The sequence below is a fragment of the Chrysemys picta genome, chromosome 1, assembly GCF_011386835.1.
Source record: "Chrysemys picta bellii isolate R12L10 chromosome 1, ASM1138683v2, whole genome shotgun sequence".
Lineage (NCBI taxonomy): Eukaryota > Metazoa > Chordata > Testudines > Emydidae > Chrysemys > Chrysemys picta.
This window is the reverse complement of record NC_088791.1, coordinates 46,739,505-46,754,040: the sequence shown is the minus strand read 5'-3', so window position 1 is coordinate 46,754,040 and position 14,536 is coordinate 46,739,505. Positions and strand designations below refer to the sequence as shown.

The 14,536-nt window shown below is 39.8% G+C and overlaps 1 protein-coding gene across 16 annotated transcripts in view; it reads right to left on the bottom strand.

Annotated features, from left to right (window-relative positions):
* ANKRD26 (ankyrin repeat domain containing 26) overlaps positions 1–14,536 on the bottom strand; it is a 178,499-nt gene that overhangs the window by 157,246 nt on the left and 6,717 nt on the right. For 14 of the 16 annotated variants that reach the window (XR_010592041.1, XM_024109004.3, XM_008172589.4 and 11 more), the window contains exons 4-5: positions 3,943–4,049; positions 1,349–1,486 (exon numbers count right to left, since the gene is read on the bottom strand). Coding sequence is in view for 15 of the 16 variants with exons in the window: in XM_024109004.3 (XP_023964772.2) it covers positions 1,349–1,486; positions 3,943–4,049 (245 nt within the window). In the remaining variant the exon portion in view is untranslated. Of the gene's footprint in view, positions 1–1,348; positions 1,487–3,942; positions 4,050–11,127; positions 11,170–14,536 lie in introns of all 16 variants that reach the window. The other 2 variants (XM_008172606.4, XM_065564706.1) reach the window with 1 other exon arrangement.

Sequence of the window (14,536 nt, the reverse complement as noted above, 5' to 3'; positions counted from 1 at the left end):
ATTACATCATCTGCATATGAAGCTATTTTCTGATGTGTTCCTGCAAGTTTAATTCTTATGATAGATTTATTTGTCCTTATTCTCTGTGCAAAAGGATTGATAGCGAGTGCAAAAGTAAAGGAGAAAACAGACATCCCTGCTTAGTCCCTCTGTGCAACTGAAACAAGATTTAACCCCATTTTGTTGACATTTTGTAACAAATGTACGATGAGGAGGCTTCATATGCAGTAATAATTTAGTCTCTGATATTTACCCAGCAAGGATTTGTAAACCTGTTAAAACTTCAACAAATTTTTTTACTTCTTTAAAAACAAAAAAAACCCTAAGCATTATTGTCTCAGTGCCATGAGGAATGCCCAATTCTAAAATGGCAAGAAACCCTACAAAACACTGGGAACTGAGGAGGTCAATAAGGGCAGTAAATGCTACCTGGAGCGGCCAGATACCCCAGGGATCTTAGGAAGCCTGCAAGAGCCTCTGATGGGATAGATGATTAAAACTTTATGGATATATTTATTCTTTTCTAGGAAAACAGGAATTTCCATACTAGATCAGACCAGTGTTTCAGTGCCCTGCCTCTGACAGTGGCCAGTTCTTGCAGACAACCATGGAATTGCCATCCTTAAGGGAATTTTCTTTCTAATACCCATCAGCTACTGGTTGGCTTATGTCCTGAAACATGACAATACAACCTTTTCAAAAATGTATCTTATCTAATCTGTGCATGTTCTCATTCACATCTAATCTTTTTTAACCTTACTAAGCTCTTGGCCTCAATGATCTATTGTAGCAATGAGTTCTACAGGTTAATTATATTAGTTGTTGAGGTAGAGATAGAGAACTGACAGATGACATCCAGATGTAATGCTGAATGATTTAACTGCTTATTTCCTTGCTGTTTAGGTTTTGTATTGCAAATATGCAGTCTAGCAACTTAAATTCCAATTTAACAAAGGTTTTTTTGTGGAGGAATACCTCAAGATTTTTAAATAAATACATATGAATATTGTATGTTCTATCAACATGGAACTTTCAACTGTCTTTTGACAAGTTATCATGCCAAATTTGAAGACTAAATTCAATCACTGAGGTGTGAAACAGAATCATAGAATCATAGACTTTAAGGTCAGCAGGGACCATTATGATCATCTAGTCTGACCTCCTGCACAGGGCTGGCCACAGAATCTCACCCACCAACTCCAATGGCTCAGACATAGGTTTGATACAGAAGTCCTCAAATTCTTTTTCAAACTTGAAATTAAAATTTCAATACATCATTGAACTATGGAGTTGCTACCAAGGATTCCATTATCAAATCTACAGTTTTGAAAGAGGGGTAAAAACTTACCTAGAGTATCCACCAACATGAGCATGGTCCTCAGATGTCCATCCATTTATATCTTTATGGGAAACGTCAGCACCATACTGAAGGAGAACTTTTATTAAACTAAGCTCTCCTCCAGAGGCAGCAATCATGAGGGGTGTTCTAAAACAACCACAAGACGACATTTAACATATCAATTTATATGATCTTTCACCTTAATTTTTTTAATCCCTATTTGTTCTCAAAATATAATTAATCTCTTTCTTCCTAGCGCAAGTTAAACAAAATCAAAACAAGACACCCAAAAAATTCAGACTCAAGCGTAAACAGAAGGGAAAATAAACTACTGCACTGTCTTCTTACAAGTTAGTATAACACTAACAATATAAAAGGTATGTTTGAATTAGGGAATTTTTCAAAAAATTCTTACTTCTACTAACACTAATTCAACTCACTACTAGGCCTACCACCAGTCTGGTACTACCAGTGGGAATTCTTTCCTAAAAGTCTCTTTATAGAAAAAGAATGGCTGCAGAAGTCAGTCGAAGAGGACTTATTAGATCAGGAGTGGGCAAACTTTTTGGATGGGGGCCACATCTGGGTGGGGAAATTGTATGCAGGGGGTGGGGTGTGTGAGGGAGTGCGGGGTGTGGGAGGGGATCCGGTGTGCAGGAAGGGGCTCAGAGCAAGGGATTGGGGCAAAGAAGGGATGCGGGGTGTATGAGGGGGCTCAGGGAAGGGGGTTGGGGTGCAGAAGGGGTGCAGGGTATGCAAAGGGGCTCAGGGAAGGGGTGCAGGAGGAGTGCAGACTGCGGGAGGGGTCTCAGGGCAGGGGGTTGTGGTGCAGGAGGGGTGCGAGGTGCAGGCGGGGACTTAGAGCGGGGGTTGGGGGGCAGGGTACAAGAGGGGTTCGGGCTCTGGCCCGACGCCGCTTACCTCAAGCGGCTCTGGGGTGGCAGTGGCGCGCACTGGGGCCAGGGCATGACTGCCCTGTCCCTGGCGCCGTGCCGCTCCGGGAAGCGCTGTGGCCCCTGGGGGAGGGAGGGAGGGGCCGGAGGGCTCCATGTGTGCTGCCCTTGCCCTGCTTCCAGGTACTTCCCCTGAAGCTCCCATTGGCCACGGTTCCCCTTTCCCGGCCAACGGGAGCTGTGGAGGGCGGTGCCTGGAGGCAACGCATGGAGCCCTCTGCCCCCCCGCTTGGGGGCTGCAGGGACGTTGTGCCGGTGGCGCCGCGGGCTGGATCCAAAGCCCTGAGGGGCCGGATCCAGCCCGCGGGCCGTAGTTTGCCCACTCCTGTATTAGATGATGAACCCAAGATAAGAACAGTAGTTCAGTTTCCAGAAGTCAATATGAAAGGCGTTTGCATATTTAGCTGTTTACTTAACAACATTTATAGCGCTCTCCCATACCCGTAATCAAGCAGATTGTAAGAATATTAAGGGGATGTGTTATAGCCATACCATTTTTGAATGTGCAATGAAACAGATATAGGAACTGAAATTTCACCAAGGAAAAATCTTTCTTCACAAATACTGAATATGGCTTCCAAGTAGACTACTTTCTGACAGGAAACCAAGAAGCTCTTCTTTTTATCACATAGACATACACATTTTACATGGCATGTATTCTGCAAACTGCAGACTCCTTCGGCACTTATTACTGCACAGGCACAAATAATATGGCAGCCAACCCACAGAAATATAATTTCTCAGAGAGGATTTACTCCATTTTGCACTTGAAGTGAGATATAGTCAATCACAAGTTTGATTTAGGGAGACCTGCCAGCAGCAAAATATACATGATTTTGCACTAGCAGACTAAATCCACATTGGGAAGATGATCACTTGTGAGCTGCACATGCTAGGGTCATTCCTTCTACTAAGTCTTCATTAGGATACCACGACATGTGTATCAAGGGCACACACAGCAAGCTGTTAAAGAACTGAAATTGCTGCAAGAATGAAGTCCGGCTCTCCTAGGCCTTACTATGCAGTAAAAGAACTAACCATCCAGAATTGGGGTTTCTTCCACTTGCTGGAAAAGGGAAGCATCTAAGATAAGTGTCAATTAATCCCCTGATCAGAATTTGATATAATCTGAATTCCTTATTCATGCAATCACCTTCTGCTAAAAATAAACCTTGCTGGGCTAATTAATACAAAATTGGAGGTTTAAACATTTTAAAACGTATTTGTAATGGTTATTCATGACCATGGTTATTCTCAAAAGTAGACATCTAGCAAGAAAGAAGCTAAGGGACAGATTCTTTTCCACTTTGTGCCACACCACCAGTGGAATCTAGTATAGCCAGAATAATCCAGATTTTGCTTAGATGGCATAGGTTTTCTTACAAAACAGCACTTCCCTCATGCAGATCTAACAAGGAAGAGTAGCCAAGACCAGAGGAAAGTAGGTGGATTCAGATCACTCCACATCACACTGGTCATTGGGCTGTTTGCAGGCTTTAACGTACCTTTTTTACAGACATCTTTGATCTGTGCTTTGTGAAGATCAGCTACACCAGAGGACCTGCCTCTGTATTACTTTTGTAGCATCCACAATTTTGGGCTACTGCTTATTCTGTAGATTAGTTAATAATAGTTTGACCTATACTTTACCTTTTAGACTTGTCTCTAGCATGTACATCGGCTCCTTTTTTAAGAAGAAACTCTACCATCTCTTGGTGATTTTCAGTTATAGCAATAGTAAGTGGTGTATATCCCTCCTATGGAATAAAGATAAATGATTTTTTCTGTAGGATGTATTGTGCACATGCACACACTCCTATGTTCTATTTAAAATAAAAGTTAGATTTAATATGATTAATAACTAAAAAGAGACAATGTGGATGAGGCAATATCTTTTCTTGGTGGAAGAAACAAGCTTTTGAGCAACAAAAAGCTCTTTGGTTGGTGAAAGAGACAACCTTCAGAAGAGATCTGTGTACCTCAAAAGCCTGTCTCTTTCACCAACAGGAGTTGATCCAATAAAAGATATTATCTCACCCACCTTGTCTCTAATATCCTGGGACCAACACAGCTACAACACCCTGCTGATAACTGAAGGATTTAAAAAAAAGAGAATGTTGCAATCATAAAATCTGCTAACACAACACTGTACACTGAAATAAAACAATATTATCTATACAACACACATAGCTCAGGACACAGTGGCACAAAATTCCCCATACTGATCCACTAAAGTTCCTCATCCTTAATAGTAGGGTAAAGCTGGTAGGCAGGTTCACTGTCTAAGCCCCAATTCATATAATCTATGGTGAGACTGCCAACAAAATAATAATGGTAGATTTTGTGATGTGTATACTTTCCACTTAAAGCTTGACAGAGACCAAAAGTTAAATTTCACATATGCCACTGCACAGTAGTAACATAACACATTTGATCACTAAAATCTTATTCACACTAGTGGAAAAAACTTCATAATTTTAAAATTTTGAATTCTGAGGAACTTTAGACAACACAGAAGCTGCAAATCCTAAATTTCTATACTACTTTAGAATGTACTCAGATCAGACTATCAAGACTGATCTTTACATAATTTGATTCTTTAGACAAGCATCCCTGTCCAATGACCTATCGCTAACTTTGACCAAGTACTATGTGATAGAATAATTAGTTTGCAAATTGCTGCATATAAAATAAAATGTCTGAGCATGAGGTTATTTTTTTATTCCCAAATTCAGTTTACAGTATCTTGTTGAAGCTTGTATTTTCCTCGATGACACCACAGACACAGAAACTAAGGAAAGATTCAGTTCTTATTTTTCAATCTTTCAATTTCAAGATTTTATAGATGCCCTCTTTTATTCAGAAGAGTAGTCATCTTGCTTCCTTATTTACACTGCTATTATAGAGATGTAACTCCATTGAAATTGATGGAGTTATTCCATATTTACAACAGTTTAAATTAGAGCACACAGATCATTCATGTTTAGAGTCCATTGGCCTATATGAAAGATGTATATATTCATTTTGTTTCTTTTCACTGGATAGTAATAAAAACTCTAAAAATATTAAAAACACCTTTAGTATATTATGATAGTACCAAATGCCCCAACACTGAATGTTTTACAAATACAATGATAGACATAGTCCATGCTTCTAAAAATTACAACCTAAGATAAAACAAGACACAGCCAGTAATGAACAATAGGAGGGGGGAAAGTAACTGTCCCAGTTTGATAGTACCATATAATTTAACTTTTTTTTTGTTTTTGATTTTATTTAAAATAATCATTAAAAACAATTTCTACCAAATCATAACACCTGGCGCTCACTTAACATTTCCCACTTCTATCCTCATAAAAGTGACCTGGACTTGCTTATTATGTTTATACTATTTGTTGGTCTGGCTAGAACGTGGAAAAATGATCTGCAACTGCCTCTCTACCAAACATACTTGTTTCCTTTCATGAAAAAGAACTAACAAACTATCCCCACAACTCCTTTAGACAATGTACATAAAGCCCTATTTCCTCTGGGATGCCTTCTGCACTGAGGCTTGAGAGTTCTCCCATCCCCTCTACTAAGTTCAGGGCTAGGGATGGGTCCTTGCAGCTATCAGATACCAGCAGAGGAAAAGGTTCTTTGATTAATATGGAGCATATACTTTGATAACTCTGCAATTCAGAATGGCAAAAGCGCTACTGACGACAGTCCATAAATTACACCACTATCCTCCCCTCTCCAACTGTAACATCACCTGCACCAGCCAGGCAATCTCCCAACCTCATAAAGCAGATTACAGTCTGGAACTGCTAATATCATCAAAGTTCCTGAAGTTGTAAAGACACCACCTTTTAGCTTCTGGAAGGGGAAGGGGGCTGCTGGGGCCATGTGCCCCCAAGGATATGGTTCTGTGGAAGGACCACAAAAGCTGCGGTCTCAGTTATTAGGCCAGGTGTATACTGCAAACTTTCACCAGCACAGCTACATCAGTTAGCGGTGTGATCCCAGACTGACATCGTTTTGCAGGCAAAAGCTTCAAGTGTAGACACAGTTATACCAGCAGAACTGTGCATTTGCCAGTACAGCTTATTTCGCTCGAGGAGGGAAAGGAAGCGCAACTTTGCTGGTATAATCTGTGTCCACACTAGCAGCACTTTGCCAACATAGAGTACCAGCAAAGCTTCCCTAGCATAGACCTGGTGTTAATTCTTTACCCTGATCCCTGGTGCTGCTGGCAGCTCTGCTGCTGAATTTCCCTTTTCTGTGGGATTCTGGCAACTTCTTAAAAGGGCCAGCCCCCAAAGAGGCTGAAGTTGATTCCTTTTTTGTGGTACCAGCAACTTATTTATGGGTCCTTATTTGAAGACCAAAATTGTTTAAAAATATATCCATGTAAGTTTACATTTTTAAAAAGTTCATCAGATTAATCTGCTTCAATGTGATAAAAATGTAAATTACTAATTACTTATTTTTTTATTAATTAAATAATCAGATAAGCTGGGATTTAAGTGGCTGTACATGATAAAATAAATTCTAGGTCACACCAAATGACACATCCCTGTTACTGTCAGACTATTCTGAAGGAGATGGGACAGGCTTCTTGCTGATCTGAAGCTTCATTCTTGAACAGCATGCTGCCACACCTCACATCCCTACTCCACTTGCATTTTGTATATGGAGTTTAAACAAGGAGCAGGATTTTGACTGACTGTACATGACAAATTAACTCTTGGGTTACCCCAAGTGATATGTCGCCACAAAAGTTAAACTGTTCTGATGTAGCTGAGACATGGAACTCCCTTACTTGAAACTTTTCTTTGTGAAAAATTATGGCCGATATCACCAGCCTCCTCCACTGACCCCAAAGCATACACACCCTTTAGCAGGGTAACAGGAGGGGCAAACAGGGCAGTTTCAGAGGGTGAAGTTGTAGATCCTAGGCTGGCAGGTAGAAGGACTTGGCAAGTCCTGTTTTTGTTCCATCTGTTTGTTCTTCGTGAGGGTTCTGTGGCTGGGCTGTATGCTCTTGAACTGGCCAAGTGAGACAAGTCTGTTTGTGTCTCAAGGAGGGCCTTGTCACTGGGACTGCTGGGGCTTTGAACAGAACAAGGGTTTGCAATCTCTGAGTGGTTATTCCATCCTTGTTTGTGAGGGAGGAAGCTCAGCATTGTGTCTTAGTATGTAAGTCAGTTGCCAGGTGAACTGGAGTGGCAAACCAGTTTTGGTGGGAGTTTGGAGAAGGAGTATGATTGCTGTTTTAGGGATGACTACACCAGTTAGCAGATATGGATTTGAGAGAACTGCTGTGACCTGCCTTGGATGTGCTATATTTCCTTTCTGCTGGAAGACAGAATAGATTTCTGATGTACGCAATGCAAGCTGGTGCCCATACTGGAGGAGAAAATACGTGGTCTGGAAGCGTAAATTGAAACGCTGTGCAGCATCCAAGAAAACAAAGGCTTCTTAGACAACCAGATTTCGAAACCATTGTCACATGTGGAAGGGAACTGGAGAGAGTAGAAACCAGCAGAGCAGACAGACAATTGGTGACCTAGAAGGGAAAAGAGCCAGAAGGCATTCAATTTGACTAGAAGAAGACCTGATAAAGAGCTCTGTGTAGCTCGAAAGCTTGTCTCTCTCACCAACAGAAGCTGGTCCAATAATAGATATTACCTCACTCATCTTGTCTTTAAAAGTATCAAAACATTTTCAGATACTTAGCCAGTCAACGACAAAAGAACTTCTTTGGAGAAATGGAACAGAAAGCTTACAGAGATCACACTTGATGGGTGGTATCCTTGCAGTATAAAATAAACAGCAACCAAGAGAGGTTCTTCAACCATTCTAAGAATTCAAACAATCATAACTGATTATTCCACATTAAGAAGAATGGACAGAAAATTCAGCAAGGGACACAAGAACAATAGGACAGTGTGCTATTTCCATGGAGTGATGATATGAGATGTAATAGCAGGATTAGACAGGATTATGAGGTTGTCTGGCAAGTCTCCACTGATGATGATACATGCTGGAACCAATAAACTCAGCATCACATGGAATTACTGAGATATAGAAGACCTCAGGCATCTTGGAAGGGAGCAGAAGAAAAAGAAAGTGATCTTCTTGGAGATCTACCAATCCAATAAGTGAGAGAAGGCGGAAAATACTGGAAAAGAACTGTTGGCTACACAATTGGTGTGAGGCTGAAGGTTTTGGTTTTGTGAAACACTGGGCCACATTCCAGTGGAGAGGGGGCTGTACACATAGGATGGCCTGCATCTCACAAGTAGGGTGCTAGCCTTTGTTGAAAACTAGCTGGAGCAGCTACGAGGGCATTAAACAACTAACACAAGTGGAAGGTGCTAAGAAGGAAAACACGGTACAAAAGTTAAACTAACAAACTAAATTGATGTGGCTACACAACAAGATGACATTTTTTAATTGCTTCTATACCCATGCTGCCAAGTAAGAGGAATCAGAAACTCTCATTGATGAGAAAAAAATTACATAATTGGCATTACTGAAACTTGGAGGGAATGGTGGGATTGGCTATAACCTGTTTAGGAAGACTAGAGTGGGTTAAAGAAGGGGAGCAGGTGGCACTCGATAAAGACCATGATGTAGTCTGGTGAGAGTCGGTTACATGTTACTGAATGAAATCACAGAACAGGATGAGTTACTCCTTACAGGTGCTTAATGAATTGACATAAATGGTGCTATTATGGGGGAGTTCAATTTGGGAGACATATGCTGGAGGTTTCACGCAGCTAGTAATAAAACATCATTCCAGCTATTAAAAGTTTAGAAAATTATCATCTATAATTAACACAGAAGGTATTACACCCAACATGAAGTAACTATTTGGGTTCTCATTATGACAGATAAAGATGAATTAGTCACTGGGCTAGATGTTGGTGGTTGGTTAGAGACCAGTGATCATGACCTGATTACATTCAATATGGATAAACAGAAGATTGTCTCAACTATTAATATATATAATTGATGCTTCAAGAGGGCTAATCTCTCAAAGCTAAGGAAAATTATGAATGAAACTGATTGAGAGGGAAAAAAAGCATTTTTTTCATGAAAATTGGGAGATCTTTAAGAAGAGTTTATTAGATGGACAAAATGCCATGCTTAAGAAGGAGGACAACTTTGATTAAAAGTCCTTCCTGGTTCACTGTCGAAGTGGAGGCAGCAATTAGAAATAAAAGCCAGCATATGACTTAGAAAAAAGGGGAAATTAATTAGAAGTTATGAAGTGTAGAAAATTGAGAAGGGATACTAGAGACATCAGGGAAAAATCTATGGCTGGCAGGGCTAAGGACAATAAGGAGTTTATAAAAGATATTAAGAACTAAAAAAAATAAAAAATCTAGCAATGGTATTGGGGTAAAGGCTACTCCTGGAGGAATTCTGTGTCACTGAGCATGCACAGAATTCATGGCCCCCGCAGATTTCTGTGCTTCCCCGCAGAAAAATTACTTCTGACAGGGAAGCAAAGGGAAGCCGCAAGAGCGGTCATCTGCTCCCTCCCCAGCAGTGCAGGTAGGTTGGTTTGGGCACCCAGAGCAGCCAGTAAAGACATAAATCACCGTGGGGGGGGGGGGCGGGAGAGCTGGGCAGTCATGCATGTAAGAGAGATAGAAAGAGACACTATCCCTCTTGCTCGCTATTGCGGCACGCTCAGTGTGGAGGGGCAGGGCTTTGGGGTGTTTCTGAAGAGGCAGGCATGGGGCAGGCTCTGTTCCCTCAGGCAGAGCAGAATGTAACAGTCTGCCTGCTTAGTGAACTGTTCCCATTGTTCTTAGTGAATTCCCCCAGGAGTATAAAACAGGTGTAAAAATGTTAAATGCCGTAACAAGACACTCTGCTACACAAGCTGCTATCCCTGGGGAGGATGAGAGACCAAACAGAATATGACAGAGAGATGTGTAATCACATTGCTTAATTCACTACTAGAAGATGCTAGTGATGAGTGCGGTATAAGAACCTCTATGGAAGAGAATATAATATACTTCGACTTATTTCCACACAACATTCTGATTAAAAAGTAAGAACTATAACATATCAATTAAGCATTCATTAAACGGATTATGAAATGGTTAACTGACAGGTCTCTAATCATAGTTGTCAGTGGAGAGTCATCAATGAATATGGGTGCTTTTAGTGGGGTTCTGCAACAATGCAGACTACGCCCAATGCTACTCAACATTTTCACCAACGATAAGTAAATATAAAGACACTGCAGATAAAATTTGTGGATGACAAAGATTGGTGGAGAGGTAAATAGTGATGAGAACAGAGCAGTCCTACAAAGCAATCTAAAAACAAAGAATGCAGATAACTACCAAATGGGGGACTGAATCCTGGAAAGCAATGATTCTTAAAAGGATTTAGTGGTCACAGAATCAGAGAAATGTAAGCCTGAAGGGGTCTTAAGAGGTCATCTAGACCAATCCCTGGCGCAGGACCACGTATATCTAAACTAGAGGTTCTCAAACTGTGTGTCAGGACCCCTCAGGGGGTCACAAGGTTATTACATGGGGGGTAGCGAGTTGTCAGCCTCCACCCCAAACCCCGCTTTTCCTCCAGCATTTATAAATATATGAAAATGTGTTTTTAATTTATAAGGCGGGTCGCACTCAGAGGCTTGCTATGTGAAAGGAGTCACCAGTACAAAAGTTTGAGAACCACTGATCTAAACCATCCCTGGCGTGCTTTTCTAACTCACTCTTACGAACCTCCAATGACAGGGATTCCATAACCTCCCTTGATAACATATTCTAGTGCTTAGCTATCCTTATATTTAGAAAGTTTTTCTTAATATCTTACCTGAATCTCCCCTGCCATAGATTAAGCCCATTATATCTTGTCCTACAATAAGTGGACATGGAGAACAATTGATCACCATCCTCTTTATTACAGTCCTTAACATATTTGAAGACTTTTCAGGTCCCTCCCCAGTCTTCTTTTCTCAAAGACTAAACACACCCAGTGTTTTTAAACCTTTCCTCAGAGATTAGGTTTTTTAAACTTTCTACCATTTTTGTTCCTCTCCTCTGGATTCTCTCCAATTTCTACACATCTTTTTAAAAGTGTGGTGCCCAGAACTGGACACACCACTCCAGCTGAGGCCTCACCAATGCCGAGTAGACCTGAATAATTACCTCCCATATCGTACATACAGCACTCCTGTTAATAAACCCCAGAATTACATTTGCCTTTTTCACTACTGCATGACACTATTGGATCATATTCAATTTGTGATCTGCTCTAACCTGCATATCCTTTTCTGTAGTACTGTCACCTACCCAGTTATTTCCCATTTTGTATTTGTGCATTTGATCTTTTCTTCCTAAGTGTAGTACTTTTGACTTGTCTTTCCTGAATTTCATCTTGTTGATTTCAGACCACTTCTCCAGTTTGTCAAGGTCATCTTGAATTCTAACTCTGTCACCAAAAGCTTGCAATCCTTCCCAGGGTGGTGTCATCCACAAATGTTATAAATGTATTCTACACTTCATTATCCAAGTCATTAATGATACAGACAAGAAACCAAACATGAGCTCCTAGTGCAATTCTGTGGGAAAATGGGCTAATGTCATCCTTGTACGTACAAATGGAAATACTGAGTAAGCATGGAGGTGATTTTTACCACTGTTTATGGCATTGGTGAGAGTGATACTAGAATACTGCATACAGTTCTGGTGTCCACATTTTAAAAAGAATGTTGAAATACTGGACAGGGCACAGAAGAGAGCCACAAAAATGATTCGAGGGCTGGAGAAAATGCCTTACAGAGAGAGTCAAAGAGTTTCATCTGTTTAGCTTATCAAAAACAAGACTGAGACGTGAATTGATTATGAAATGTAAGTACCTTCTTGTATATAAAGAAAAGAAAAAAACCAAAACACGGTACTAAAGACAAAGGCAGAATAAGAAATAATGGCTGGAAGCTGAAGCCAGACAAATTCAAATGAGAAATTAGGCACAAATTTTTAATAGAGAGGACGATCAACCATTGGAACAAACTATCACCAGAAGTAATGAATTCTCCATCTCTTGATATCTGTAAATCAAGAGTGGATGTCATTCTAGAAAATATATTTTAGTCAAACACAAATTGGTACGGGCTGAATACAAAGGCAACCGGATAAAATTTTATGGAGATATATAAGAGGTCAGATCGGATGATCTAATGGTCCCCTCTGACCTAAAAATTTCTCAATCTATCAAACCCTATTACTAAATCTTCTGCACACATATCTTTATCAGAGTTCCCCACTCCATGTGGATGTTTGGTACAGTAGTTGCCTGTGTCAGGATTACAGACCATAAAAACTTCCTTATGGAGGGCAGACAGCACCAAATTAGGCAGAAATTCATTCAGAAACTTCCTTTCTGGGTAAATCAGGGTCTTATCACACAAATCCTTAGGAATGCTTAAATATAGGTGTCGCCACTGATCAGCACTAACAACAGCAACAATTGCTCAGTTAAAATACTGTATTACAATAAAATAAACAGCAAATTATCTACTTATTTCACAATTTCAGAATTAAAGTGAACAAGTGCAATGGATTACGTTAATTGAGTATGTCATTTCATTAATGGTGAAACATGCATCTTACTCGTTACACTTGCAGATCAGTCTGATCACAAGAAAGATATAAAAATTTAACCCTTGCCTACTTCCTTCAGAGATTTCTGTGTATGATAGCAAGTAAGCTGAAAGAAAACACAACGCATTTTGGAGGATATATCTCAAAGTAGTGACCTACATGTTTTCAAATACCAATCGCGGATTATTTAGACAAAAATAAAATGCCCCTAGTCCAGAAAAATCCTTCGTCTGACCTCTCTGTAGAACTATACAAGGTAACTTGCATATAGCATTAATATTTAAAATAACATTTCAAATATTGATTAATTCAACAGTAGTCATCAACATTATTTGTGTAAACAGTAAAGTTCATTAAACAAAGGTGTTATCACAGGTTGTTGGGATAACATACAACACTGGGAATCATTTTGTATGTTCCCACAAACTTGCTCAACTTCAGGGCTGGCATTTCTATGACAGAATTTTAGAAAGGGGGTGGTGATATTCGAGCCACAGGTAGAGTTCTCCAAATTCCAGTGAAGTGTACCAAGTCACGTGGCACCTGTATGAGTCTTACAGCAACACTAAAGACACTAGCTGGTTCAACTAATTGTAGTATTCAGGAATAAAGTAGTATTCCTTGAAATAGTTTGTGAGCATTCTCATGGTGTTCACTGTTTTCTATATTTTAGAAACCATTCAGGACAGCAGCATGCATTAATCTAGGCACGGTATGTTTGCATATAGTTAATAAACACAATTATTTGGGAGCCAACTGTGCCCATGCAGGGTTTTCATATTATTTTTGCTGGTAAAGATCAAAAAAATCAACTCTAATAAATGTTTTTATATCTTTAAAAAAATTAAAGAAATTTCAATAAATTTAACCATTTTTCCTATTCTTAATTTGTCTAAAAATAAACCAAAGTTCCTATCGGCACTTTCACTTGCAACTATCATATAATTTCTGTGAAAACATTACAGCTGGATTTGCAACAAATTGATTGAATATTGCTTTTTGTTGTTTTTCACATGCATATTACATGTTAAGAAAGAAAACACAAAATAAAAATTGGGATAATATATTTGTCAGACCAGAAATAAAGGTTCACCTCTAAAAGTGACATAGGTTCACCTCATCTCTTCCTAACAAAGTAACAGTCTCAGGAACATGTCATTTTGATGAACCAATACATATTTTGCCACAGATAGACAGTTAAAACCCAGCTCCTTATTCAAAATCTATTTACAATCTGGAAGCAGGGTGGGAATGCAACATGTAGCAGCATACTTCTAATGAACTAAGCTTCATGTCAGCAAATGACATGTCCCTGTTACTTCAAAAGTGTATAACACTTATAGACACATGTCATTTGGGGTGACCCGAGACTGATTTTATCTCATACAGCCAGTTAAAATCCAGCTCCTTATTCAAGCACCTTTTTACAGTATGGAAGTGGGATGGGGTGGGATATTTAGCAGCATATTGCAAAAGAATAAAATCAGGGAGTGGCATGTCACAGATCCTTCAGATCAGGGAGTGGCATGTCACAGATCCTTCAAAAAACAGTCTGACAATCACAGGGAAGTGTCACTTGGGGCGACCAAAACACATTTTGTCAGATACTGTCTGTCAAA